Source organism: Corythoichthys intestinalis, chromosome 16, assembly GCF_030265065.1.
Source record: "Corythoichthys intestinalis isolate RoL2023-P3 chromosome 16, ASM3026506v1, whole genome shotgun sequence".
Classification (NCBI taxonomy): domain Eukaryota; kingdom Metazoa; phylum Chordata; class Actinopteri; order Syngnathiformes; family Syngnathidae; genus Corythoichthys; species Corythoichthys intestinalis.
Window position 1 is genome coordinate 38,418,524 of NC_080410.1, and position 27,439 is coordinate 38,445,962.

Genomic DNA, 27,439 nt, shown 5'->3' on the forward strand with positions numbered 1-27,439 from the left:
AAAACTTTAAGAGCTTGGAGGCTTATAAATACTTTGTTGCTGGTTGGGTGAAACAGGTCCTCGTCCACGAAAATTCGGCAGGAATCTATCTTGTGCTCGGGAAGGTGAGTTACGAAATTTTCAATTCAAAATCTTTTGTTCTTGCTAACATCCACTGTCAAGTCTAATGTATTTCATGTCATTTGTCAATGGCGCTAGGGCTTTTAATGTTTATATGGTTTAGCGATAGCAGTCTCACTACATACATATATAATATGTAATAAATATGAAGTGCGATAGCACTACTCCAGATTGTCCCTACTTGAATTTATTTTTTGGCTTTTGACCTCAATAGTGAAATTGTAAATTAATTGTATGACAACTGTCTTATTATCCCCTTATAATTATATATTTTCAGGTAGTTCATTCACAACGTCTGAGTGTATGTTGTCGGCGATTAGCCTAGCAATGATCTTAATTGTGCTTGTCAGCCCAAAACCCTCTAAATATATATTAAATGCATCTTACCAGATATAAAATGACTACTACATAATCTGTGGTAATCGTTTGGAGCCCAGTTTTCTCGTCGAATTGCAGCAGCCCATCTCGCTCTGCTCTCCGTGTCTCTCGGAATCTGGTAGAATTCTCTCCGTCTATCTTCTCTGTTATTGCAACCGACCGCCACACACGCCTTCACCATTTTGATTATTAATGTTAACGAGCAGAAAAACATGCCATAATAGGAGGAATTTACGTAGCGGTAATGCATCAACAAATTGACAAGTTGACGGACAACATGGCGCGGGGGCGTGGTTGTGACGTCATGTGAGTAGGGTCTATACTAGACTACAATCCCTTTAAGGGCTCAAATACACCAGATGCATCTTCGTTCCGGGTTCAGTCCGGCTCCAGCAAAAAATTTGCCTGGCACGGCCAGACTGTTCTCCCTGTGTTTTTCCAAACACTGAGAGTATAGTCTGGGACCCAGCCCATTAACGGCCTCTCAAGCAAGTACAAAATCAGCCGACAAATCAGATTCGTTTATTTGCGTGACGTGTTCTTAACGAGCAACGTCACTCTTCCGCGTCGGAATTCGTCTCTGCAACGACACAGATGGCGAACATGAGAGCCAAGAATATGTTCCAATCCACGGTAAAATCAGTTTTAAATTACCAAAAACACATTGACACAAGTCATTGACAACAGTCTGTCAACAGTCGCTCTCCTCGTATGTTTACTTCCAAGCGCCAGTCCCTCGTCCCGCCCGTCGCTGATTGGTCCACTCTGCTGTCTGTTTGCTGTGGCTTGCTCCGCCCTGGAAATTTTATGCGCTTAATGGGGGCCAGACTCAATAGCTGGAACAGCGGTGAGTCTGAAGTACCAGGCTAGCAAAAAATAGCGCTGGAGCCAATCCGTTCCAATTATATTCTTTTGTTCAACATATACCGGCCACGTCAATGCTCTGGTTTGACCGCTGACCATCTCTGGCGTGCCGGCGCCCGCCGGATGGTTTAGGCTATTTTCTATCCAGGCCTGGAGTCAACAGCCCAGTGCCTTATTCACGGTTTAAACACCAACGAACATGGACGAAGAATGTTTAATCATGGAGGTGGAAAGTCACAAAGTGATTTTGTAATGCAGCAGATCATTATTATCGGGACAGCATTAAAAAGGGAGCTGCAAGGTGTCCTATTATGTGTGTGTTTCTGGCAATTATATCAAACACACGAAGTGCTGACAACTTTGTTTTTATTAACACACGCGCGAACAACACTTCCTCAACCCATCGCTCTCAGTAGACTGTCACTTTCTCACTCGTGCATCACATGAACAAAACGACATCACCGTAGAGTGCACTTCAGGGTGCCTCGGAAAACATCCAATCAGAATATTACACATAGAACACCATAGCAGAAGCTGTGAGGATGGACGGGGAGTTTTTATGCAAGTTATGTAACTTAATATAGTAATTAAATAGTGTCGCAAACTCATGCTAAAAGCAAAACAACAAAAAAATCGGGGGGAAAAATGTTCAATCAAATCAAGTCCACCTCTCTCTCTGCTTCTCTGATGAGTACAGACTACATGTGTTTGTCGTTGCTTTGAATGCCACATTACGACGGGACGGAGTTGGCGGACTGCAGCCGTGTGCAGCCGGTATGTTTTGCCTGTTTGTAACGTACTGCCGGGCACGCAGTCAACACAGAGCCTAGCCGGACCCAGAACGAAGATGCGTCTGGTGTATTTGAGCCCTTCCGCGGCAAGTCGTCCAACACATGCGGTCATCGGTTAAAAGCGTCGAGTACTTACTATTTGTGGTTTTATTGAGTTTTTTATTTCCTTTTCATTGCCTCAAAATACCTTTTACATGTGTTTCCCTCTCATGCTTTTAAGCATTGTGTTTTCATGTGGTAGCTTTAAGCACATTTTTTATCTGTTGACCACATTAGTCACGTAGCGTATATAAACCACCCTCATTTGATATTACTACGTAAAGTATTTTCTTAAGGCAGCTTTTAGTATGTTCTGTTTGTATGCATCTAAACAAAACAAGCTGAAAGCATACGGTAGTACTTTGGGTGTCAAATTCGCCTCTCGTAGGACGTTTCGCCGGTGTAGCACATTTTGGCAGAACACCGTTTTTTTTTCCTACTCTTGTCTCGTCCCATCCCGTCTTTCCTGTTCATTTTGTTTTTGCTGCTCGTTTTGTGAAATACCGACAATGCTGTCATGCTCATACCCTCGTCTCGGCTCAACCCATCTTTCCTGTTCATTTTGCTTTTTCTGCTCGTTTTGTGAAATATCGACAGTGCTGTCATGCTCATAAATATTTCACTCGGGTTCAAATTGAAAGGGTTGAACAGACGACATGTTTATGTCACTAGAGTCTTACTCCGGAAGCCGGCAGCGTAACTATGTGATGTCACAGCCCTGCGACATCAACAACAATGGCGACCTACTAGTTGAACTAATTTTACAATTTGTATAAAAACGAAAACATCAAGAGGGGCTTCAATACAGTGTATTAAACTATTTTAACTCATAACAACATTTAACTTTTATGAACTACAAGTCTTTATATTCATGGATCCCTTTAAACATATTACATTTCCAATGATAGTAAAAAGTTTTATTGATGAAGTCTGGCATGTACAATTGGCTTTAGCGTATGAGCATTTGCAATTATCATGGTGTAACAGGCTTTTTTAAAGAGTAAAACACTGAGTCAGGTGTCTAGGCGAAAACCCCAAGACTAAATTAGGAAGAGACAGAAGTCTGAACATACACGTCAGATATGTCTCCACAGACCATAAATATGCTGTGTGACCTGATTGTTGTTGTTGACCTGGCACTAGATGAAAACAGATTGCTAAAAAAATTCGCCAGCTGAGACAGCAGGTCGAGAACGTGACATTGGAGCCAAGAAGGATAAATACTGTACATACAGTTCTTCATCAAGTATGACAAGTTCCATTAACATGACCCATAAACATCAATTAAATTTTTGGTCTTGAAGCAATCTTGCAAAGAATGCATACATGTCTTCATGCCATTTTTTTTGCAGTCCAGCCATGGAGGATTGAAACATGACAAAGCTACACTTGTTTCAATTGGGAGAAAAAACCAAACTTGTCATTGTGAGGAGGGTAAGCTTGATGTGACCCTGAACATTACCAGACATGATGGTGTGAAATTCAACTGACGTATAAAAGCAGATGCTGTCGACCCCCGATTTCTCCCAATCACGAGGATTGCGGGGGTGCTAGAGCCTATCCTACTTCACTATAAGCAGTAGGTGGGGTACACTCTAACTGGTTGTCAGCCAATCACAAGGCACACATGCTGATAAACAACTATCTACACTCAGACACACATCTAGGGACAATTTAGAATGTTTAATTCATGTTTTTGGGATGAGAAAACCCACACAGACAAGGGGTGAACCTGCAAACTCAGTACAGGAAGGCTGGAGACTGGGATTGAACCTTTGATCACAGAACTGTGAGGTGAATGTACTAACCACTCACCCACCGTCCAGCCCTATCTGTCTTATTTTCTCTTTTCATTCAATCTGTGATGAGCATATTTCGTGTAGTCATGCTGTACAAGTTGCAAAATGAATTCGATCGACTTTTTATAAAGATTGTATTTTACCCTACAGAAATGTCCTCAATCGATGACACGCTATTCACAGATACCGTACGTGTTCAGGACAATCACGTAAAATATTCCGAGACCACGGGCTCATAGAATCCTAATGCTTTTGTGTCACTCCGAAGAGAACACGTGTGGCCAGCCGACGTGCAGTGTGGAACAGGACAACAGCCAATGCAGCATGTTCAAGATGCCCCCCTGCTGGGCGGCCCGCCAGCCTGTCGATACGGGGTTTTGATGTTGGATGGAAAATAAGAGCGCCCCCCCCCCCCCACACTTCGCCATCAGCAACAGAGAGAGGGGCTGGAACAGAGAAAGAGAGGACTGGAAAAGGAAGAACCCTCGACAGATGGACTCGCTGGTGATTAAAGATGGCGGCGGTTTTTGCTACGGACCACGAAGGAGGCTGCTGGAGTCGGAGTCCGACGCCGGAGCGCCGCAAAGCCCAGAGGAAACGAAAGCTGCAGGTAGGACGTCTGGTTCCTTGGCGGGGTTTGTCGTCGCTCAATTGTCTGTCCTAGTGTTGGTGCCACTGCTTTGTCTGGATTGTCATCAAAAGCTCAACACATCATTTGATGTGACCGATACATGTGCATCCCATCGAAAGGCAGCTGGAGACCATGAACCCTTGATTTCTTCGCAGTCTTCAATCCAACCCAAGTCTGACAATGCACTTTCCCCTACCAGAGAGATTACGTGGTAGACCTTATTAAAACAATTCATCTATGTGAATCTTTGGCTTTATCAGTAGGAATATCCACTGAAATAAATCTGAAATTTGTTCAATCCCCTGCGTTTAATCCACTCCAAGTCTTGTTAGTCATGATCTATTCAGCCGGGACAAAGAACATCAGCAGGACTCCGGCATATATTTTCCGACAGTCTTTCCAGACGGCAAAACAAATATGAAAGAGCTATTTAATATTCAAAGTAAACCAATTCTAACCCAATGACGTCATGTGTCTCAAATGTTTCGGTTGAAGTTGTAGGTTTTAGATTATAAGAACATTGCAGCACTGTATTGTTCCCCTTGTAAGGGATTTTCGAGGAGGGACATCTTTGTGTGCTTTTAAACGCAGAAGCGTTCTTCAAAACATCTTAATGGGCTTTTGTCCATCCATAGCGTAGATAAGCCTATTTCATCCAAGGCCTAAACACAGGCGTTCAAATCCACACTGACACAGAGAACAAAGGCTTATGAGAAGCCCCAATGGGAGAAAAAACATGGAAGTTGTCTAGCGCAAAGAATGTGATTCTTCAGCCAATAATTTGAAGAAGATTCTACGGCATCTGCTTGTCTATATGTAGAGAAATAAAACATCAGTTTGGTTGCTTTTTACTGCTTGACCGCCGCTCAATTTGGCATTAGAAGAAGCTTTTACGAACCACTTTCTAGCTGCCTATTTTTGCACTACTGAAATGGTTCATTACTGCTATCACATTGCTTTATGTATATGTGTTTTCCATTACTCAGATATAACAGGGAGAGGTTACGTAGGAGTACCTTGACTCAGACCTTCTATTAGTTTTCCAAAGTACAGTTTCATTATTGTAAATGAATATAATTCAGCCAATTACTTTGCAATATCCACATTCTTGACGTAATAATTAAGGAAAGACTAGATAAAAAACTGTCCTTTGAATTAAAAGATCAGGGAAAATAACATTTTGGCATCAACGTTCAACAGACATAAGGCTTTCAGTCAATTGTGAAGTCTCAAGTGCTGTTATAAACACACCAAATTTGGACATTAAGTAGTGGAAAATAACCTCTTCGCGTATAATTGCTTTAGGGGACCAATTAAAACGACTGTCTTGTCTTCTCTTTCAGGTACAAATGGAAGGAAACGACACGCTCCGCCGATGTCCCATTTTTGTTGGAATTTTCCTTTCATGAAAGTGAGGTGGACGTTACTTCAACCTGAAGCGTATCTCAAATTTGCTATGGAATCCTTACTGATTGGGCATACAGCTGAAGGATGCAGAGGGAAGGCGTTCATCTGCAAGGTAAAACAGTATTTCAATGCTTGAAATTCATACAGTTAATTAGGTACAGACACGCCTAACGTTGGGATGAATTAGATTATCTTTCCTCTCCAATCTTCCTAGAAAAAGGTCAGGACTGATCATACATGTTAAATCGCAACCACATGTACAATGATAAAACCATGCGTGGTGTGAGTTCAAGGCGAACCAGGGACTGAGTGTGATGTGAAAGACAATGATAGTCAATTATGTAGCATACTAAAGGTTATTACACTTTAGTATAATATGTCTCATGAGTCATGAGTTATTACACACTGTTGAAATTTGCCTCCCCAGACAAGCCGCACGGAAACAGTGACAGCTGAACAAAGTGCCGCTCTGCCGATGCTGCCTCGCGCGTGCCAACCAGGAAGGCGGAACTTCGCGCGTTCACCTCTGATATTAACCCTTTGTACTGACTCAATGTTCCAAAAGTTTGAAAAAGACTTGCCGAAAGCAGGTTGACAATTTATTCGTTGACAATGGTCAAAAACAAGGCAAAAACAGACGACTGAGGGACAATTCTGGATCCAAAACAAGGCTACATGTTTCCGAGCAGCAAAATCTGTCTTATCTCAATGTCCAGTGTTTTTTATGTCCGTCGGCCGGCCGAAGGTGTGTCCAGGCGTTGCTTTGGGATCATCCCTCTCTGGCCGGTTTCGGGCTGTTTAGGTTCGTGCATGGATGGGATGTGGTTGCCACAGTGACCGGCTCTGGTCTTGACAACACAAGCGCCTGCTATCAACTTTGTTATTCGGGCTGGCACTATTTGTTTTAGGACAAAGCGCGCTGGTCTTTGTCCTTGTTCGTTTGTCGGGAGGACTGATTGCCAGAGTTTGGTGCATCAATCTTGCTCGTGGCGCACACGTTTTGGGCTTCTGTGATAAGATGGCGTTGTGTATCTATTCTGTTTCTTTAAACTATGGTGTGCTATTTATTTTACATTAGGTGTGTCAGAGTAGTGCAGTCCTACAGTGAATATGAGAAATGATACTATTCCCTGATTGATTATATTACATGTGTTCGAGTAATGCAAACAGTTAGACGGTGCCTACGGTACCATTTTTCCATTTCCCCCTCATGAGCGCCGATAAGGTGATTCACTTTACTGTGTTCAAGGCCACTGAGTGGAGTCTGCCTAAACTATAGTTAAATGAATGTGTTATACTAATGCAAACAATTATATGGTGTGTGCGAGAACGGTACCTTTTCCCTTCAACACAATAAAAATAACAAAGTGAAAAGGCTGGAACTGCAATTGAGTTACCAGATAAACCTAGTTTGTTCTATTTTTCTTCTACTATTTCTTGTTACCTTCATCTGGATTATTATTTGGCCATGCAGCAAAAAAATTAACCTGGAACATTGTTTTTTATCTGTCCTATTTTTAAATCCATATTTCATTCCGACCCGCTTATCTTTTATGTTAAAAATTGTTATGTCTGATCCAGATGCTGGTATTTCAAGGAAGAGAAGCTCAAAGTACGTCCGCCTGTGAGTGCTTTGTGGAGCTCACCGGCACCCGCTTCTTTGCTAGGGAAAGAAACTAGAGTAACAGAAAAAACAAGCAGTTACAGAAAAAAATACATCACAAATTGAAGGTCAATTTTTCATTGGTCGTTTTTAACAAAGAAAGTGTGCGAGGATGACTAGGGAAGTTTCCGATTCACCTCAAAACAACGGAATGAAAATTGAAAAATTCTTCCTGTGTATGTTAAACAACAAGAACGCTGATTCGTTCATTTCACTGTCAATCAAAAAGGAATCAGATGAGTCTCAGACAGATAATCCAATCATCATGCAGAGAAAAATAGCGTTTGGGCCAGCCCCGCCCACTGCCCGTAGACCTCCAGAGATGCACTGATTCCGATGGGCGGGACAAACCCAGCCTTTAGACCAGGGGTGCCCAAGTCTGGTCCTCGAGAGTCCCTATCCAGCTTGTTTTCCATGTCTCCCTCCTTGAACACATGTTCAAGGAGGGAGACATGGAAAACATGGAAAACAAGCTGGATAGGGACTCTCGAGGACTGGACTTCAGCATCCCTGCTTTAGACAGTGACTCATCTCATTTCGCAGTACATTGGGACAATGCACTCTTAACTCTGGAGATCCACAGAGTCTACACTGTTTAAAGGACCGAAGCTGCGAGAATGAACAAAAATTATGCTGTGTCTTAACCAGTGATAAAGAAGCTGATTCTGAACAAAAGTTGAGCGTGTTGTAGTGCATATTTTGTCAATGACATGTGCATACAACAGTATGCATTTGATTATGTATTTTTTTTTTTAACATTTTAGAGGAAGCTGAGCTTTCCTTGCAGTCGTAGAGCAATCGCCTCTGGTGTGAACCCCCTTGACCCCCTCAGTTGCTTCCATTGATTGAGGCAGACAAACCAGATCTGCCTTACAAATGAACTGTTCATATTGGCTACACAGTAGCTGTCGTGTTATCACTCAAAACAATTAAGGGAAACAAAACAACAACGTTCCTACTATTCTAACCGCTTTCATGTTATTTCATAAATTAACTCATTGGCTGCCATTGAACGCAATAGACGTCCAATCCATTTGAACAGTCGTCCATTCGATGCTAAATTAGGGACTCATTTAAATTCACAGGACAAGGATGAAAAGAGCTACATGATTGAACTACGCATGTGCCGTCTACCGGTTTCAAGGATTACTGTGGTATGAAAATTTTCCATCATATCCTAGTTACGGTATTAGCTATTTTTCAGGTCCCAAAAATGTAGCGAGAAATCCGTGGCTTGGAGCGGCAGTGCTCGCCCATTCCCTTTCACTTGTTGCTCTGTCCTGTGTCTGTCAGTGACACTACACCTGAGCCCCCCGCAAAAATAGACAAAGTCGCTAGTATGGGAGTAATTCAGCTACGGAAAAGAAACAGACGGCCGCGGCTTAGAGGAAGGTCAGCCGACGTGCAGGCAACACCTCCAACTAAACCTGAACGATATATCGTTTAAACATCGCCATCGCGATGTGCGCATGTGCGATAGTCCCATCGCAAGGACGTGCAATAGTTTTTTTGTTTTTTTTCCAATCCACAAACCTTTGATCTGCTTCATTCGCTCGCACATCCTCTCTCATCCCCTTTCCCAGCTCTCAGTCACTGCGGCACTTGTTTATTTAAGTTAACGATGGCTGATCTGGTCAAAGAAGCCGGGCAGCAATCTGTCAATCATCGTTTAACTTGTTAAACAGTTTCTACAAAGAAGCGCGGGCTGGAATGAATGTGTGTGTCTGTGGGGGGAGAATGTGGGGACGTTCAAGACATAAAATAAATGCCAGAAGTGATTATGAGGAGTTTGTAATTTCTACATGTCACGCCAAGAGTAACAGCCATGTTAGGTAAACAGAAGCATTTAATAAAGCCAAGCATTTTTCTGCTACAGTACTTTATTCTTGTTTAAAAATGATTAGGTGGGACAGTTATGTTTAAAATTGATCATAATTATTACATTTGAAGTGCTTAAAAAGCATTTATAAAAAAAAAAAATATATATATATATATATGTATACTGTATATATACAGTATATACATTTTTGAAAATCATACTTTGGGGGGAAAAAAGTGAGAAAAAACATGTCTTGTATGTATCTCTTTCCAGTGCTAGATCTGAATAAACACATTGAGCGCACACACACACACACCCACACACACAAAATGGGGGACGGGGGGCGTATGCGCTACTTCGCGGTTTTTCACTTATCGCGGCGGGTTCTGGTCCCTATTAACCACGAAAAACGATGGAATACTGTACACTGAGGTCATGATGACTCATCCAAAGTCTTTCCAAACAGCTATTCAAGTCATCTAGTAAAAATTTCTTTAAAAAAAAAAAATATATATATATTTTTTTTAATATCGCAATATGATATCGTAATATATCGCAACCCCCCAAAAAATCGCAGCAATAGTTTTTTCCAATATCGTTCAGGCCTACCTCCAACATGATTTCACATTACGTGAATGTGTGACCATCATCCGTCACTTTACACAAAATGTAAGGTAACGCTGTCAATAACGTTTCCCACCAGCTACGAGAGTTCACTCAGGCTGGTTTAGTGTGTCTAGCGATGGTAAAAGAAATACTATAACTTAAACTTGTTAACGAGGCAGACAACATGGCTAGTTTCCTCTCTACCGTTAGCCTACTTTTGTAAAGTCTTCCGCCATTGTAAACATCTGCCAATTTGCAAACATGATGCGAACATTTTTTTTTAATTCTGTTCAATTGATTTTTTTTTAACCCATACATTTCAAGATAACACATTCTAGAGCTATAACTGCGATACCGTGAAACCGCAGTATTTTTGCTTAAGCTTATCATACCGTTAAAATCTCATACCGGCACATGCCTGGATTTAACATCTATCCTCATTAATGGCACTGAAAGCATTAACTAATTGCCTATCAATAAGGTGATAGAGGGCCAATCCTTTTTGACTGCAAGGGTTGGCAGCAGTCAGCCACTCCTAGTAAAATTGGATTGAACGTCTATCACCGTTAATGGCAGTGAATGGTTTGAAGTAGTAGAATTGAGTGACTCAGTCCAACTTGTGATTTATGAATTGATCATTTCCAGGGAATAGTCTAAACCAAGTTTAGCCTTTCTAAACTATAACATCACTGGCAGGTAAACGTTTTAAACGTTTGAAGAGTTAACTGTGGGAATACGACAAGATGTCGTGTGAAGAGAATCCCTGCACTTTCTGTTGCTTTCGAGTGTTTTGATCCACGTACGCCATCAATTTGGCTGTGTATTATGCTCTTCCAGCATTTATCCCCAGTGTAGTAGAACTGTGCGAGACGAGTCCTCAGTAGCTGCCAGGTATGTGAGCAGATCTGAGATGGCCTCTTTGGCAGTGTTTGCTTCATTCTGTCTCTCATATGCTTTTAAGTCAAGTGATGACATAATTAGAAGTGCCTGGTGGGCTTTGCGCAGAACAACACAGGAAATTGCTGTGCTGAGTTAAAAGGAATGCAAAGTCTCTTCCTTTGTTGTGAAGTTAACTATGAGCAAATGCTAATACATCAACAGACTCCTCATGTAATCATCTTCTGACACAAGCCATGGTTTACAATGAGGAATTTAACATGCTGTTAATTAACGTTATTTAGACTCAGGATGTGAGCTCAAGAGACTTCATGGTAAATCACAAACACACTCGTACATACGCATACACATGCATGCTTGAATGCATTTGTGCACACATACCTTTGTATTTTATCAGGGAGTGAGGCTTATATTATCGCACATGCAAACACATCATTATATGTTATCTATGGGAAGAACTGTGGCTTGAATTTGAGTTGATATGTAGAAGACAGGTTTGCCTTGGTGAAGGTTTCCCCTCGATAGGTGATTTTAACAAGTCCCTCAAGGAAACACCTGAAAGAGATGAAAAGACTATTCAGACTGTCCATGAAGGCAATCCAGGTAGAAACAATTACAAATAGAATTTTTTTTTCAGACAAACACCAAAGCCATTACGAGACAACAGATGGGTAGGTAACGCGTTACATTTATTTGAGTAACTTTTTGAGAAAAATATACTCCTAAGAGTAGTTTTACTAAGCCATACATTTTACTTGACTTGAGTAGTTTTATGAAGAAGAAACACTCCTCTTACTCTGCTACTTTGGGCTACATTAGTCGTTACATTTTTCTCTTTATACTACATGTTAGATTTTACTTTTTTTTTTTTTGCCAGAGACGCCAACAGTGGCACTACCAGTTTCACCAATGAGACATCGCAACAATAATCACATGACTCCATTACACCAATCAGACTCAAGCTTTCCAATCCATGATCACGCCGGTCTGTTCAATCACATGGTGTCTGTAAAGCATCATGCTTTTTGGACGAATGATGTTTCACTTCTGTATTTTTTCTCTCTCTATGGCAGGGGTGCCCAAATCCAGTCCTCGAGAGCCCCTATCCAGATTGTTTTCAATTTCTCCCTCCTCCAACCAGTGTTGTTAATCTTACTTTAAAAAAGAAATTAATTATAGTTACAAATTACTTCTCCCAAAAAGTAATGGCGTTAGTAACTCAGTTACCTGAATGTAAGAGTAATTAGTTACTTGGCAAAGTAACTGGTGATCATTTTCATGTTATTTTTTTTCTCAAAAAAAACAAACAAAAAAATTAGATCACACAATGTGAAGTTTAAAGGATTTTTTGGGACAATTGGCCCTTGCCCAATTCTTTACCCTAAAATGAACTAGACACAGGGGTATTGCGGATATTGCGATAACTAGATAGTAACCTTTGCTATGTGTGGAAGTCATTTAATGTTGTGAATCAACCGTTAAAGTTGTTAAAATTGCTCCCATTATTGAATTAGTTCCCTTCTGTCTACTTTTGACATGTGTAAGTTTTAAAACTATTTCATCACTTAAAGATAGATTTAAGTCAAGATTTTGAAGATTTAGGAGCATTTTAGATAAAAAGTTACTTAGGTTTGTTCAGAAGGTTCTCTACAACAGAGCCTTCCTGAGAAGGCTACTGCTTTAAGATGACAGCTGTTTACTAACGGATCTCGTTCTTTATTATATATGTTGCTGACGCAGCCATGTCTGTCATTTGCATCTAGTTCTGTATATATGTTATATCTACCGAAGCATCATGTGGGTGTAGTTTGTAGGCTATCGGCTACAGTCAGGTATTATTGGAGCCACCTAGCATAGTAGCATCGCGTTTGCAACGGCGTCACACTCCCTCGCCTCCTCCCCACTCCTGCTCTGCTCTCTTGTCTCCGTGAGTCCGTCTTTTTCAGACTTTTATCGCATCAGTCAACCAACATCGCATTGCATAGTAATGCACGCCTTTCCCGCCTCAGTAACGGTAATGGCGTTGCCAAGATGAGAAAAGTAATTAATTAGATTACTCACTACTGAAGAAAATAACGCCGTTATATTCTAACGCCGTTATTAACAACACTGCCTCCAACACACCTGACTCAAATAATTAGGATCATTATCAGGCTCCTGCAGAGCTTGCTGATGAGCTGATCATTTGATTCAGGTGTGTTCAAGGAGGGAGACATTGAAAACAAGCTGGATAGGGGCTCTCGAGGACCGGACTTGGGCACCCCTGCTCTATAGAATTCACAGCTTTTTTTGTGTGTATTTCTTTGGCTTAATGTGGTTATGTAGTAGGTCAGACATGTATCAAAGTCCGGCCCGGGGGCCAAATGCCGCCCGTGGTCAAATTTCATCCGGCCCCCAGCCTCTGTCATAAAATCAATAACATCTGGCCCGCACACAGACTTAATAAATTGGTCAGCAGTACTGCTACCAGCATATGAGGTAGCTTACACACTAAATGCTGCTCCTCATTTACCCACTAAAAAGCAACATTACTCTAAGCAACATTACCCCGTGTGACCTTTTACTCCCAATTTTCTAAAATGGCGACAATCAACAAAAAAAAGAAAGTTGACTGTGACGGCCGACGCTTCAAGGATAGGTGGAAATTGGACTATTTCTTCACTAAAATACGCAACTGTGTTTGCCTCATTTGCAAAGAGACAGTCGCTGTTTTTAAAGAGTTAAATGTATGGCGATTTTACCAAACAAGACACGCTGACATGTACGGCAAGATTACAGGGAAGATACGTAGCGAGAAAATGAAGCAACTTGAAGCTAGTTTAATGTTACAGCAGCAGTGTTTGGCAAGAGCCCGAGAGTCGAAAGCTTAGCCACAAAGGCTAGTTGCGAGATTGTTGAAATTATTAATTGAAAAAATAAATAAATAAAGCAAATGTGACACACATAATAGCTCGCTAAAATTTGCTTAAATATATTGTTCAACATAAAGGACGTCAGCCAAGATCGGCCCCCCACATGTTTACCTCACCAAATCTGGCCCCCTTTGCAATACGTTTGGACACCCCAGTAGTAGGTTATAGGCTTCTTCTTTTTCAAAGTATAATAGTAACAATTCATATAGATAACGTTGTACTGAGAAAAAAATGTTTAAAAAATAAAAATCAAACATTGTAAGTAGTTACTCACAATGTTACCAATTACTTGAATATTATTTTAACCAAATAGTATTTTTACTTGTTCTTGAGTACATTTTTGGATGACAACCTTTACTTTTAATTGAGTAATAATATTTTGAAGTAACGCTACTCTTACTTGAGGAAATTTTTGTTTACCCTACCCACTTCTGATAATGATAATAAGAAATACCTACAGGAACAGGACAGACAGGGGTGATTACACACAGTCCTCAAAGGCAATACCTGACAAATTTAGATTTAGATTGATAGGTAGTGACTGACAGTCACTGATAGCAATCAAATTTAAAAAAAAAAAAAAAAAAAAAATCGGATAGACAAGTGCTGATAAATTATGACAGCTAGGTGGATAGATAGATTTAAAAGACAGCTATGATTTCAGACAGTGTCCGAAAAACGAAACGCCTAAGGGCATTTAGATAATGGATTGAAATTAATTAGACATTCCCTGAAGGCAACACTTGTCAGACAGATAAAGAGCAAAGGCAGTAAGAATACATACTAACTAGTGTAGTTGTGGGGAACCGCAACGCCCGCATTGGCCGATAGGGGCGCCGCGCACCATCTTGCAGCACACACATTAGAAGAGAAGAGAGACTGCCATGGAGAGGCTGACAGCCGCCGACAGTCCTCTTTGTTACGCTTAAAAACTCTCGCCATCCGCAACTATGACACCGTCCGAGACGGCTGTTGGTTCCGGGCCAGACGCCCGCTGCGTTCTGCGGGGCCGAGAAGGTGAAGTAATTGTCACTTTTGTTTGGGGTTCGCGCTGACAGCGGAGGAGAGATTGCGGTAGTCAGTAGAGAGGGGCGAGGGAGGGAGATAAGAGATTAAAGGCGAGCGCTGCCATCGTTTCGTTACTCGTCGTAAATCCTGCCTGATATGTTTGCGGAATTGTCCCGCGTGAGCTCCTGGCCGGTCGCGGAAGTGTCGCCGGCGCTCTCGTCCCTCGCACGGACTACTTTATGTGCGCGCGGTCGGCGGAGGCAGCAGGGACATGTCAGCGGGTGAACAGTGGCACAAAGTTGTGCACTTGTCCGTGTGCCGCCGAGAGGCCTGCTTGCTGGCTCCCTATGTGTGTGTGTCGATGTGTGGACACTGAGTTAGTTTCAGGCGCCCCTCCCCCACTTTGGCCCTCGCTCCCCCGTTCATTTTTGACATGAATGTGTTGAGGCTTTCTCATTTCAAAGCTGACCGACGATAAACACGCAAGGAAAAAAGTGTTAGGCGAATAATTAATGAATTTTGTCACAACTTACCTGTCAGGACCAGCCAAAAAGACACACCTGAGATGGCAGGTTATAGAATCTGAATATCAATGCGCCAAACGAGCAGTTCATGAGTGCTCAGAACAGATTTTAAAATAGTCAGTGCGTGCTAGGGGTGGGAACCTGTTGGTACTTCACTATACGATATGATTTGTGATACAAAGCTCACGATCAGTGTTGTTAATAACGGCGTTAGAATATAACTGCGTTATTTTTTCCAGTTCTGAGTAATCTAATTAATTATTTTTCTCATCTTGGCAACCCCGTTACCATTACTGAGGCGGGAAAGGCGTGCGTTATTATGCGTTACAATGTTGGTTGAATGACGGGAGACAAGTCTGAGAGAGATGGACTCACGGAGACGAGAAAGCAAAGCAGAAGTGGGGAGGAGGCAAGCAGGGTCCCTCCAGGATTGATAAATCTAAATTCAAGACTTTTAAGACCTTTTTTAATGCCATTTCAACTGAAAATTAATACTTTTCTCACACCCATTATTTAGATAATATTGAATCATATTAAAAAAATAAAGCACTGAACATCAAATTTAACCTCAATTACTAAGTGTGTTTGACAAAAGAATGCACATTTATTGAAGATACAATTAAAACACATTTAAATATAAGGTCTTTCAGATTTTTTTTCCCCAGGATAAAATGGATTTTACACTGTTATTATAAAGCAACTTCAGAAATTACATTTGCAATACAACAGGTTTCCCTTTTAAGAGGACCTAGCCAAGGTGGTAGGTAGGTGATTGTCAAGTTGGCCACCTTAACTGTAAAGTGCTTGCAATTAGCAGTGAAAGTTTAAAAAACAGCCACTAAATGGCAGTAGTTTACCATTAATTACCACAAAATAAAAAAGCTACACATGACCATTTCCCTTGGTAATCGTTCTTTTCTAATCACATTACAAGAAGTATACAAAACACATGTTAATCCTTTGTTAGCTATTGAAGACATTTCTTTAAATCAGATAGAGAAAATCCATACTGTTATTTAATCAAGAAAAACATTTAAATATACCAAGAGGTGTTCTACTATCACCAACATTATAATTTGCCTATCACCATGCCATGTTATTCAGATCAACGTTACCCCGCACTCATTCCAATAATAGACAGTGTCAACCGTGTTGTGTATCTGAGAGTGATGGTGAATCTACGACTCCGGTTTATCCATGCTAAGGCTAGTGCACCTGCCAATACCCCATTGAACATGGCTAACTCTTGAGTTAAAACTGCGAAATTCACATTCATTCGAAAGGCAAACCGTACAGAAATACATTATTGCATCAAACACATTTTAATTGGAGAAATTGGCAACTTACTTGGAAATGTTAAGCAGGTCCACTGCCTTCGCATGACCCATAAACTGCGACCCAAATTATCTGGATGCGACTTGGTCGCCGATCCAATACCTAACATGCTGGTCCAACTGTTTGGACTTGGTTGTCTTCTTGAGGCTTTCGTCGAACATAACAACTAAGGCATCTGACCAGTTCCTTGCATTAGCACACAGTACTGTGCGATAGCCTGCTGTTGTGCTGTTGATGCTAATGATGCTAACGGCGCGCACGCATGAGGTGCAGTGCATCGTTAAAATTCTATGCGTCATCTTCGTTATGGATTAAAAAAAAAAAAAAAACTTTCGTCACGGATATAATTTAGGTTGCACTGAGATGTTGTTGAAAATTAAAACCACGGTGAAAAAATTCAAGACTTACGACAGCTAATTTAATACTTTTAATCCCTTTAACAATGGAAAACTAAATTCAATGCTTTTTTAATACTTTTAATAACCCGCGGGTACCCTGGCAAGGGAGTTGTGACGCCGTTGCAACACGATGCTAGGTGGCTCCAATAATACCTGACTGTAGCCCAGACATTTCTAAAGTCCGGCCTGGGGGCCAAATGCGGCCTGTGGTCTAATTTCATCCGGCCCCCAGCCTCTGTCATAAAATCAATAACGTCTGGCCAGCACACAGACTTAATAAATTGGTCAGCAGTACTGCTACCAGCTTACACACTAAATGCTGCTCCTCATTTACTCACTAAAAGGCGGCAGCACTCTAAGCAACATTACCCCGTGTGACCCTTTACTCCCAATATTCAAAGATGGCGACAACAACAAAAATGAAAGTTGACTGCAACGGCCGACGCTTCAAGGATAGGTGGAAATTGGACTATTTCTTCACTAAAATACGCAACAACTGTGTCTGCTTCATTTGCAAAGAGACAGTCGCTGTTTTTAAAGAGTTCAATGTGAGGCAATATTACTAAACAAGACACGCTGACATGTACGACAAGATTACAGGCAAGATACGTAGCGAGAAATTGAAGCAACTTGAAGCTAGTTTAATTTCACAGCAGCAGTATTTTGCAAGGGCCCGAGAGTTGAAAGAGAATGCCACAAAGGCTAGTTGCGAGATTGTTGAAATTATTAATAAAAAAAATAATAATAAAGCAAATGTGACGCACAGAATGGCTTGCAAAAATTTGCTTAAATATATTCTACATAAAAGACGTCAGCCAAGGTCGCCCCCCCCCCACATTTTTACCACACCAAATCTGGCCCCCTTTGCAAAAAGTTTGGACACCCCTGCTGTAGCCGATAGCCAACACACTACGCCCATGTGATGTTACTGTAGATATCACATATATATAGAACTAGATGCAAATGACAGACATGGCTGTATTGGCAACATGTATAAAGAACTAGATACGTTAGTAAACAGCCGCCATCTTAAAGCAGTAGACTTCTCAGGAAGGCTCTGAACCTTCCTAGCAAACCTAACTACTAACCACTTTAGCCTGCTATAAAACATTGGCAGTCTTCTCCAAAGTGACACTTCAAACATGAAAACTCGCCGGTTTACAGCATTTGCAAACGATGCGGGAAAAAAAAATATTACTGACACCACATGCATGACGAAGAGAGATGTGCACTTTTTTGCCGTGTAAAGCTTATGGTTCACGTCTTAGCGAACGTACCTCTGGTGAGCATTTTAAAATAAAAGCATGTCATGTTAACATGTAAATAAAGACGTCTGGAGTTAATCTTCCATACTTCAGATTTTACACTCAGACTAACCTTAAAATAATACTCATTATGAAAAATCTGATTGGCAATGAATAATTTGGCTTCAAATTTGATAACATCTGCAATTTACAGGACAGGATGACAGTCATTTTGGATCAGATAAACACTTTTGATGGGCTCTAATTGGTAGAGAACAAAAATGGCATTGGGTTTCCCACCTATTTTATATTCTGCACTTATCTAGCTTTCAAATGACTCGCATTTTGTGTTTTTTAAATGTTTATTATTTTTTAATATAGTTTGTGTTTATTATTAGGAAGAATTGTCACTACATTAGTGGTTCATTTGGTAAAATAAAATTGACTATAATATCGCATATCGGCAATAATTTATTAGACAATATATCGCCTACTAAAATTTGTTATCGCGACAGACCTACTAATAATTAGCATGGGTACTCGACGTCTTTGAACAATGGCTTTGGACGGCTATGCCGATTTAATAGTGAATATTAAAACAGATGGCTTGACGTCTAATGAAATGGCTGTATACATGTCCATCCAATTTGGCCCTACATTTTCTCGCAGGGTTACATGTTTCCCATCACGAAACAAAATGTACAACTCCATCCTGCTTGTCTATGAACGTGGGTGTCATTACAGCCATGTTCTGGGTACAAACACACATAAAAACAAAAAACGGCATTGGGCTCATTTTTCGTTTTCCAAAATTTAATGGAAAAACGAATGGCCGAAATGTACCCTGGCAGCGATCGAACGATTTTGATAGTAACACGTAAAATGGACAACAAAACTGCAATACAGAATTATTCATTTTAATATAACAAACAAAATGAAAACTGGAAATTCACCCAAGGATATCCTTGTATCCTTCTTCATAGTATTTATAGTTACTTTACTTTCACATGAGCTGAGGTGTGATTCAACGTGTCTGCCAGCTAATCACAGAGCACATATAGACCAATTACTATTCTCACGCCTTTTCACACCTATTTACAATTCTTCAATGAAGTTGACATGCATAAAGATGTGCGGGAAGAGGACTACATAGAAAACCTATACAAGAATGCGGAGGCACTGAAAACTACATTGGAGAAATGTGATAGTTCACATTTCTTAACAGACTGTTTCCTCAAATTTTTTGTTTTAATTTGGTGTGTGCGCATTAGGCCAGACAGTGAGTGGGCGTGCCCTGAAGCAGCATGCCATCCCAGTAGATATTTCTTTTGCAACATTCAATGTCACGTTAGCTGCAGCCTGCCAAAAGGCAACATCGTAAACTTTACTAGACGCTTGTCAATGCAAATCAGAACCACACCTTATAGGAACTGAGATGTAATTCTTGGCATCTTTGCATTACAATCATCACAAAGACAGGTATTTGCCCTTGAATTACCTTTAAATTCATATCACATGCAACGCTTCGGCTAACCCTGCTATAAGGACAAATGATGAGCAAACGGCTTATGATGCAAAATTGAATTAAGATACATTTTCAGTTCATGTGACCTAATAGCAAACAGTTTAATTAATGCAACAGACCGCAAGTTATTGTTTCATCATGAGTCACTGTTGTGGCAAACTTTAGCCAGTTAAAAATGAGACATGTTTAACTTAGGTTCATCCTATTGCTAGGCAGAAAGTTTAATTAGTCAGAGTAATCAAACGTGAACCGGCGCTTCATACCTCAGACATTCTGTTACTAGAGATGTCCCGATCGATCGGCGTCCCGATCGGGAACAAAAACAGCAGTAGTGTTTTACCTCAAGGAAGGCCCCATTGTTATTTATTTTTGTTATTCCCTGACAAAGACATTTTTTCAGTTATATTATATATTAGAGATGTGATCGGGTCCGATCACGTCATTTTCAATGTATCGGAATCGGCAAAAAAATATCGGCCATGCCTTTTTTTAATATATATATATATATTTTTTTTAAATTAAATCATTTTCTAATTGTATTTAACTAGAGCTGAAACGAATACTCGAGCAACTCGAGTAACTCGAGTTTAAAAACTGATCCGAGTAATTTTATTCACCTCGAGTAATCGTTTATTTTGACAGCTCTAAGCATCACGTTTCGCTCGGACTACTTTTAATGCGGGACAACGCGCTGGCGTCACGTGCGTAGAGGAAGAAGCAATAAAACAATATAAAAAACATTTCCGCAGCCGACAGCCGCTCCAAACTACGCCGACGTTGCTAAAAACTAGCCCGCATGATGTTAAGTTGGTAGCAGGTAGCATCTGATGAGTCTCATAGAGATCCCATGTATGTTGAACTAGATGCGAAATGACAGACTCGGCTGCGTCTGGGCAGCGTTAATAAACAGCCGCTATCTTAAAGCAGTAGAGCGCTAAGCGCTAATAAAGAGCGCTAAACGCTAATAAATAAGATTAACGTTAGCCCTGCGGAGGGCTAGGTTTCTATTAATTATGACCACTTTTGATGCGTGGCTAACGTGTCTTACATACAGGCTTTAACATAACATAGCTTTGTGGAGTGATGAGGGTGTAAAATAAAAACTCAATAATGCTAACTATCAATTTTAGCTTAGTAGTCATTGCTGGATAAAACACCAAGTAGCACTGGTCCCTAATGTGCTCCAATACAGCCTGTATCATACATTTATTTTGAACACTGCAAAAACACAAAATCCTATCAGGACTTACAGTTTAGAGTAGCGTAAAACTTAACTAGAACTTAAAAATGGCTTGACACAAATAGAAATTCAATTGAAACACGTGGGAAAAAATCCTAACTTTTAAGTGATGTGTGTTATCAAGCGTAATGGCATTTTTAGGTTTATATATATATATATATATATATATTAAATAAGATCTAAAGGTTTTTTGAGTGAAATCAGTGAATTTGTCTCTTTTTTTTTTATTCTAGTTAATCTGAGATGCAATTGTTGGCTGTTTTTAACAATATACATCGAAAATAAAGACATTGATTGACTGAAAATGGTTCAAGATTAGCTGAAATGTCTTGTTTTCTCATGTATATTTATAATTGCTCTTCACCTAAAAATATATTTGTTTTATCCGATTACTCGATTAATCGATAGAATTTTCAGTCGATTACTCGATTACTAAAGTATTTGATAGCTGCAGCCCTATATTTAACGTTACAGACATAATATGTTTCACTCTTCCAGAGTCTTTAGTTTAGGTTTAAGGTAGGGTTATCAAATTTATCCTAATAACGGCGGTAATTTTTTTTTTTAATGTATCACGTTAAAATATTTAACGCAATTAATGCATGCGCTGCACGACCCACTCACGCTCAATCTGTAATGGCGCCGTTTTACCTATATAAAGAGATAAAAGGCAGCGTAGAATGAGTAGAGTGAATTTTGGCTGCCTTTGGAGCCTTTTTTTAATTGGCTAAAGCCTTACAATCCCTCTCCCTACGATTAGAACTATCATGGGAAGCAATGTGGGGAAGCAAGGTAGCAATTGATATTTATCTTAACACCTTATGTCATTTGCCAACGCAGAGAAGATATATCAATTGGTAGCACTACGCACAGTCATGGTTCCACTTCCCATCATGCATTTGGGCATGACTACGGTATCATTTACTGAAAGCTCAACAAATACACTAGATGGCAATATTTTGTCACAATATACAAAGTATCAAGTCTTTCTATCCGTGGATCCCTCTCACAGAAAGAATGTTAATAATGTAAATGCCTTCTTGAGGATTTATTGTCATAATAAACAAATACAGTACTTACGTACTATATGCTGAATGTATATATTCGTCCGAGTTTTAGTCATTTTTTTCTTAATGCATTGCCAAAATGTATATGATCGGGAAAAATTATCGGGAATGATTGGAATTGAATCGGGAGCAAAAAAAAAAGCAATCGGATCGGGAAATATCGGGATCGGCAGATACTCAAACTAAAACGATCGGGATCGGATCGGGAGCAAAAAAACATGATCAGAACAACCCTATCTGTTACTGCACATTTTCAATAAATTCAGTATTATTATACCCTATGCAAAAATTGGTTACCATTTAAACATACAGCACCTGATTCATTTCTCTGGTTTTGCTGAATTTACTTTTATTTCTCTGTTCATCTTGAGACTGGCCACTTAAGTCCTGAATAAAAACGCTGACTGTGCAGAATAAAAATTGGATGCATGCAGTGGCAGAGTGTTGTGGGTCTTACAGATATGCTTTTCCACCCTTGCAGGAGTTACTTTGCTGTGGTGTAAGTAGGCATCTGGATCTAGAGATCGTGTTGTTCTGGCTCGACAAGAACGTGCTACTCGGATGCTGGGACTATGAGTGTGAGCAGCCAAGGGGGCTTCCTGGTTGATCTGGGTGGCAGCTTCAATGAGGATGCCCCTAGACCTCCAGTCCCAGGGGAAGAGGGCGAACTGGTGCTCACTGAGTTTCATAAGGCTGGCTTCCAGTCATGCAAAAGCCTCAAATGCGAGGCATCTGTTGCCACGCCCAGGCGGCCCGACCTGGATTTGGGCTACGAGCCAGAGGGCAGCGCCTCGCCGACACCGCCTTACCTGAGATGGGCGGAGTCGCTTCACTCTCTGCTGGACGACCAGGAAGGCATCCATCTGTTCAGGACGTTCCTAAAGCAGGAATCGTGTGCCGACCTGCTGGACTTCTGGTTTGCGTGCAGCGGCTTTCGCAAACTGGAAGCCTGCGAGGGCAATGACGAGAAGCGACTAAAATTGGCGAAAGCCATCTATAAGAAGTACATCCTGGATAACAACGGTATTGTTTCCAGGCAGATCAAACCGGCGACCAAGTCTTACATAAAAGATTCTGTGATGAAGCTACATATAGATCCGGCCATGTTCGACCAGGCTCAGACTGAGATCCAGGCCACCATGGAGGAAAACACCTACCCTTTATTTCTTAAATCGGATATATATTTGGAACATGCGCAGGCAGGGGGAGAGAGTCCCCAGATCTATGCCGATCAAAGTCCACTCTCTGGAACCACAAAGAATCTGGCGGGTTATTTGCCGACGTTAAACGAGCACGAGGAGTGGAAGTGCGAGCAGGAACCGGAAGAACCATCCGAATGTGACCTCACACCCAGCAGCAGGCTCACGCAGAGGCTGCTTACCGAAACGCCATCGCATCGCACTGCAGGAAGATTCCATGAAGAGTACAGGTAACTCCTCATAGCTTCATTTTTTCCCCCCCTGAAACATTTCTCTGCTAACTGCTGAATTGGAAATAAACCCCCCTCGCCACCTTCAGAGCTGCCCAAAATGTGAGATGAAGTGTGTAGCGGGAGATAAGAGGCAGATGGTGCATGAAGAATTCCAAGTACTTATGTTGGGCGGATGAGGAAGCTGCAGGGGAGCTTTCACTTGTTGTAAGTCAGAGGCAGTTTCTTTTGCTGCCACTTTGGGTTAAGTGTGGTACTGCTGACAAGGTTTTAAATAGAGTGTACTGCTTATCTCCCGCACTTGGTTTATTACATTTGGCCAGCCATCTTTTTAATGATATCACTACTTATTATCAAAGCTTTCATTTTGACACCATAGTAATGAATCGTAACAAGGCTAGTAATGACAGAAATGACGTTACACATGCTAATATGATCTTACCCTGGACGTTTTCCCCAAGACTTGCAGGATTAGACTCCACAGTTTCCAATTTGTTACATCGTATCCTCTCAAATACAATTTGAAATGAAAAAAATAAACATCACTTACCATTGATGCTGTGCATTAGCTATGCCTTAGCAACTCTGCAATACAGTTTGCCTCCTTGAAATGGCAAAAATAAGCATTAACTTACCCTAAATGCTGCTTTAGCTCTGGGTTCTGCATATTAGCTCTGAATTCAGCAATAACGTATTTTTCAGCCCAAAAATGTGCAATGAAGAGGGAAAAAAACATGTATAAGTTGCACCGGAGCATAAGTCGCATTTTGCGGGGGAAATTTATTTGATAAAATCCAACACCTAGAACAGACATGTCATCTTGAAAGGCAATTTAAAATAAAAATAGAATGGAGAACCACAGGCTGAATAATTGTACGGTATGCAAACGTTGCGCGACGCATAAACAACGAACTGGGAACGTGCCCGGTATGTTAATGTGACATAGCTATTAAGAGTTATTCAGATAACAATAGCATAAGGAATATGCTAACATCCTCGGTGTGACTTTAGAAAAACTCTGCCAACTCTGGAGGTAGAAGGTGTAAATAATTTTACACATACAGTGGGGCAAATAAGTATTTAGTCAACCACTAATTGTGCAAGTTCTCCCACTTGAAAATATTAGAGAAGCCTGTAATTGTCAACATGGGTAAACCTCAACCATGAGAGACAGAATGTGGAAAAAAAACAGAAAATCACATTGTTTGATTTTTAAAGAGTTTATTTGCATATCATGGCGCAAAATAAGTATTTGGTCAATACCAAAAGTTTATCTCAATACTTTGTTATGTACGCTTTGTTGGCAATAACGGAGGCCAAACGTTTTCTGTTACTCTTCACAAGCTTTTCACACACTGTTGCTGGTATTTTGGCCCATTCCTCCATGCAGATCTCCTCTAGAGCAGTGATGATTAGGGGCTGTCATTGGGCAACACGGACTTTCAACTCCCTCCACAGATTTTCTATGGGGTTGAGATCTGGAGACTAGGCCACTCCAGGACCTTGAAATGCTTCTTACCAAGCCACTCCTTCGTTGCCCTGTCTGTGTGTTTGGTATCTTCAATGCCTTTGCTGATGGAATGAGATTTTCACACCAAAAACTCTCGATACATGGCCCCATTCATTCTTTCCTTTACGCAGATCAGTCGTCCTGGTTCTTTTGCAGAAAAACAGCCCCAAAGTATGATGTTTCCACCCCCATGCTTCACAGTGGGTATGGTGTTCTTCGGATGCAATTCAGTATTCTTTCTCCTCCAAACATGAGTACCTGTGTTTCTACCAAAAAGTTCTATTTTGGTTTCATCTGACCATAACACATTCTCTCAATCTTCTTCTGGATCATCCAAATGCTCTCTAGCGAACCGCAGACGGGCCTGGACGTGTACTGGCTTCAGCAGGAGGACACGTCTGGCAGTGCAGGATTTGAGTCCCTGGCAGCGCATTGTGTTACTGATTGTAGCCTTTGTTACTGTGGTCCCAGCTCTCTGTAGGTCATTCGCTAGGTCCCCCCTTGTGGTTCTGGGATTTTTGCTCACCGTTCTTGTTATCATTTTGACGCCACGGGGTGAGATCTTGCATGGAGCCCCAGATCGAGGGAGATTATCAGTGGTCTTGTATGACTTCCATTTTCTAATAATTGCTCCCACAGTTGATTTCTTTACACCAGGCGTTTTACCTATTGCAGAAATTGTCTTCCCAGCCTGGTGCAGGTCTACAATTTTGTCTCTGGTGTCCTTCGACAGCTGTTTGGGCTTGGCCATAGTGGAGTTTGGAGTGTGACTGACTGAGTTTGTGGACAGGTATCTTTTATACCGATAATGAGTTAAAACAGGTGCCATTAATACAGGTAACGATTGGAGCCTCGTTAGAACTCGTTAGAAGAAGTTAGACCTCTTTGACAGCCAGAAATCTTGCTTGTTTGCAGGTGACCAAACACTTATTTTCCACTCTAATTTGGAAATAAATTCTTTAAAAATCAAACAATGTGATTTTCTGTTTTTTTTTCCACATTCTGTCTCTCATGGTTGAGGTTTACCCATGTTGACAATTACAGGCCTCTCTAATCTTTTCAAGTAGGAGAACTTGCACAATTGGTGGTTGACTAAATACTTATTTGCACCACTGTAAGTCGCTCCAGAGTATAAGTCACACCCCCTACCAAACTATTAAAAAAAACCTGCGACTTATAGGCCAAAAAATACTGTACTATTGATCATTCACAGTTTCCACGTACATACAGGAGAAATTCATTCTCCATTGTTTGAGTTTGAGTCTGAATTATGTGTGTAATTGGGCATGAGTATTCCAGATTCCCTTAACATTTTTCTTCGAAAGCTTTAATAGTCAAGGGTACAAATGATGTTGACGTTGAGCTTATGTACTCCTAACCATGAAAGCATAACACAATTGCAAGTTTCTTAAAGTCCAAAATATATTATTGATAGTTTTTGGGTTAAGAATAGAACACAGGAAAGTTAAAAGCGAGTAAAGTGTACACTGATACACGTTCCATCTGCAGACTCGCATCAAAAACACATCCAAAGGCAAGTGCTGGTTAATCAATATTGATATCGTTTGAAATCTCAGGAAAGTGCAAGGAAAAAAATAGGTCTGCACATCTCACTGCTGCAGTGGTTTTAGAATTATGCATCCACACTTCTGTTATGTATGAATAATAGAATCACAATTGTAAAGGTGCGATCCCTAGTTCAAGAATCAATCATCTTTGGCGCTGTACATAAAGACTCATCTTGCCTTTCTCTGTTGACCTTTAGTTCTTTTCTGTAAACCTCACCTTTCTTCTCAGAATTCCCCCATGTCCCCTTATTTAATGCTCTGCTGTTGCATACATTTCCATTATTAAGGAGTGTGGAAGCTCAAGGAATTAGCCGCTTGCAAAGGTTTCTCATTGAGCCTCTTTCTCTCTGGGAGCGTGTGCATTCTAAACAGGGAGCGAGCCCGGTCGAATGCTTATGGGATTTCCAATGTGAATAAAAGAGACGATGCCGAACATTTATAATTCATGTGCGGGAAGGGTTTTCAGAAGTATTCTCGGCAACGTCGAGTGAAGAGAATGTGAGTGATGTCAAATATGTCTCGATATGTTCAACGTGCAACACTTGGTTTGGTAAAATTTGCCGTGGGTTGTCATCACTCAACAGGAAGATTGCTAAAAAAATATGTGTTGAATACTTTTTGATACATTGGTGGAAAACAGCATTTCAGTTTTAAATTGGTAGATA

The 27,439-nt window shown here is 40.8% G+C and overlaps 1 protein-coding gene across 4 annotated transcripts in view; it reads left to right on the top strand.

Annotated features, from left to right (window-relative positions):
- Positions 1–4,426: 4,426 nt before the first annotated feature.
- Positions 4,427–27,439, top strand: part of axin1 (axin 1) — a 65,079-nt gene continuing 42,066 nt past the window's right edge. The window contains exons 1-3 of one of the 4 annotated variants that reach the window (XM_057861582.1): positions 4,427–4,601; positions 5,966–6,141; positions 22,749–23,696. In XM_057861582.1, the coding sequence (XP_057717565.1) occupies positions 22,840–23,696 (857 nt within the window). In that variant the 5' untranslated portion in view covers positions 4,427–4,601; positions 5,966–6,141; positions 22,749–22,839. Of the gene's footprint in view, positions 4,602–5,965; positions 6,142–14,642; positions 14,944–22,748; positions 23,697–27,439 lie in introns of those variants that run through there. The other 3 variants (XM_057861583.1, XM_057861581.1, XM_057861585.1) reach the window with 3 other exon arrangements.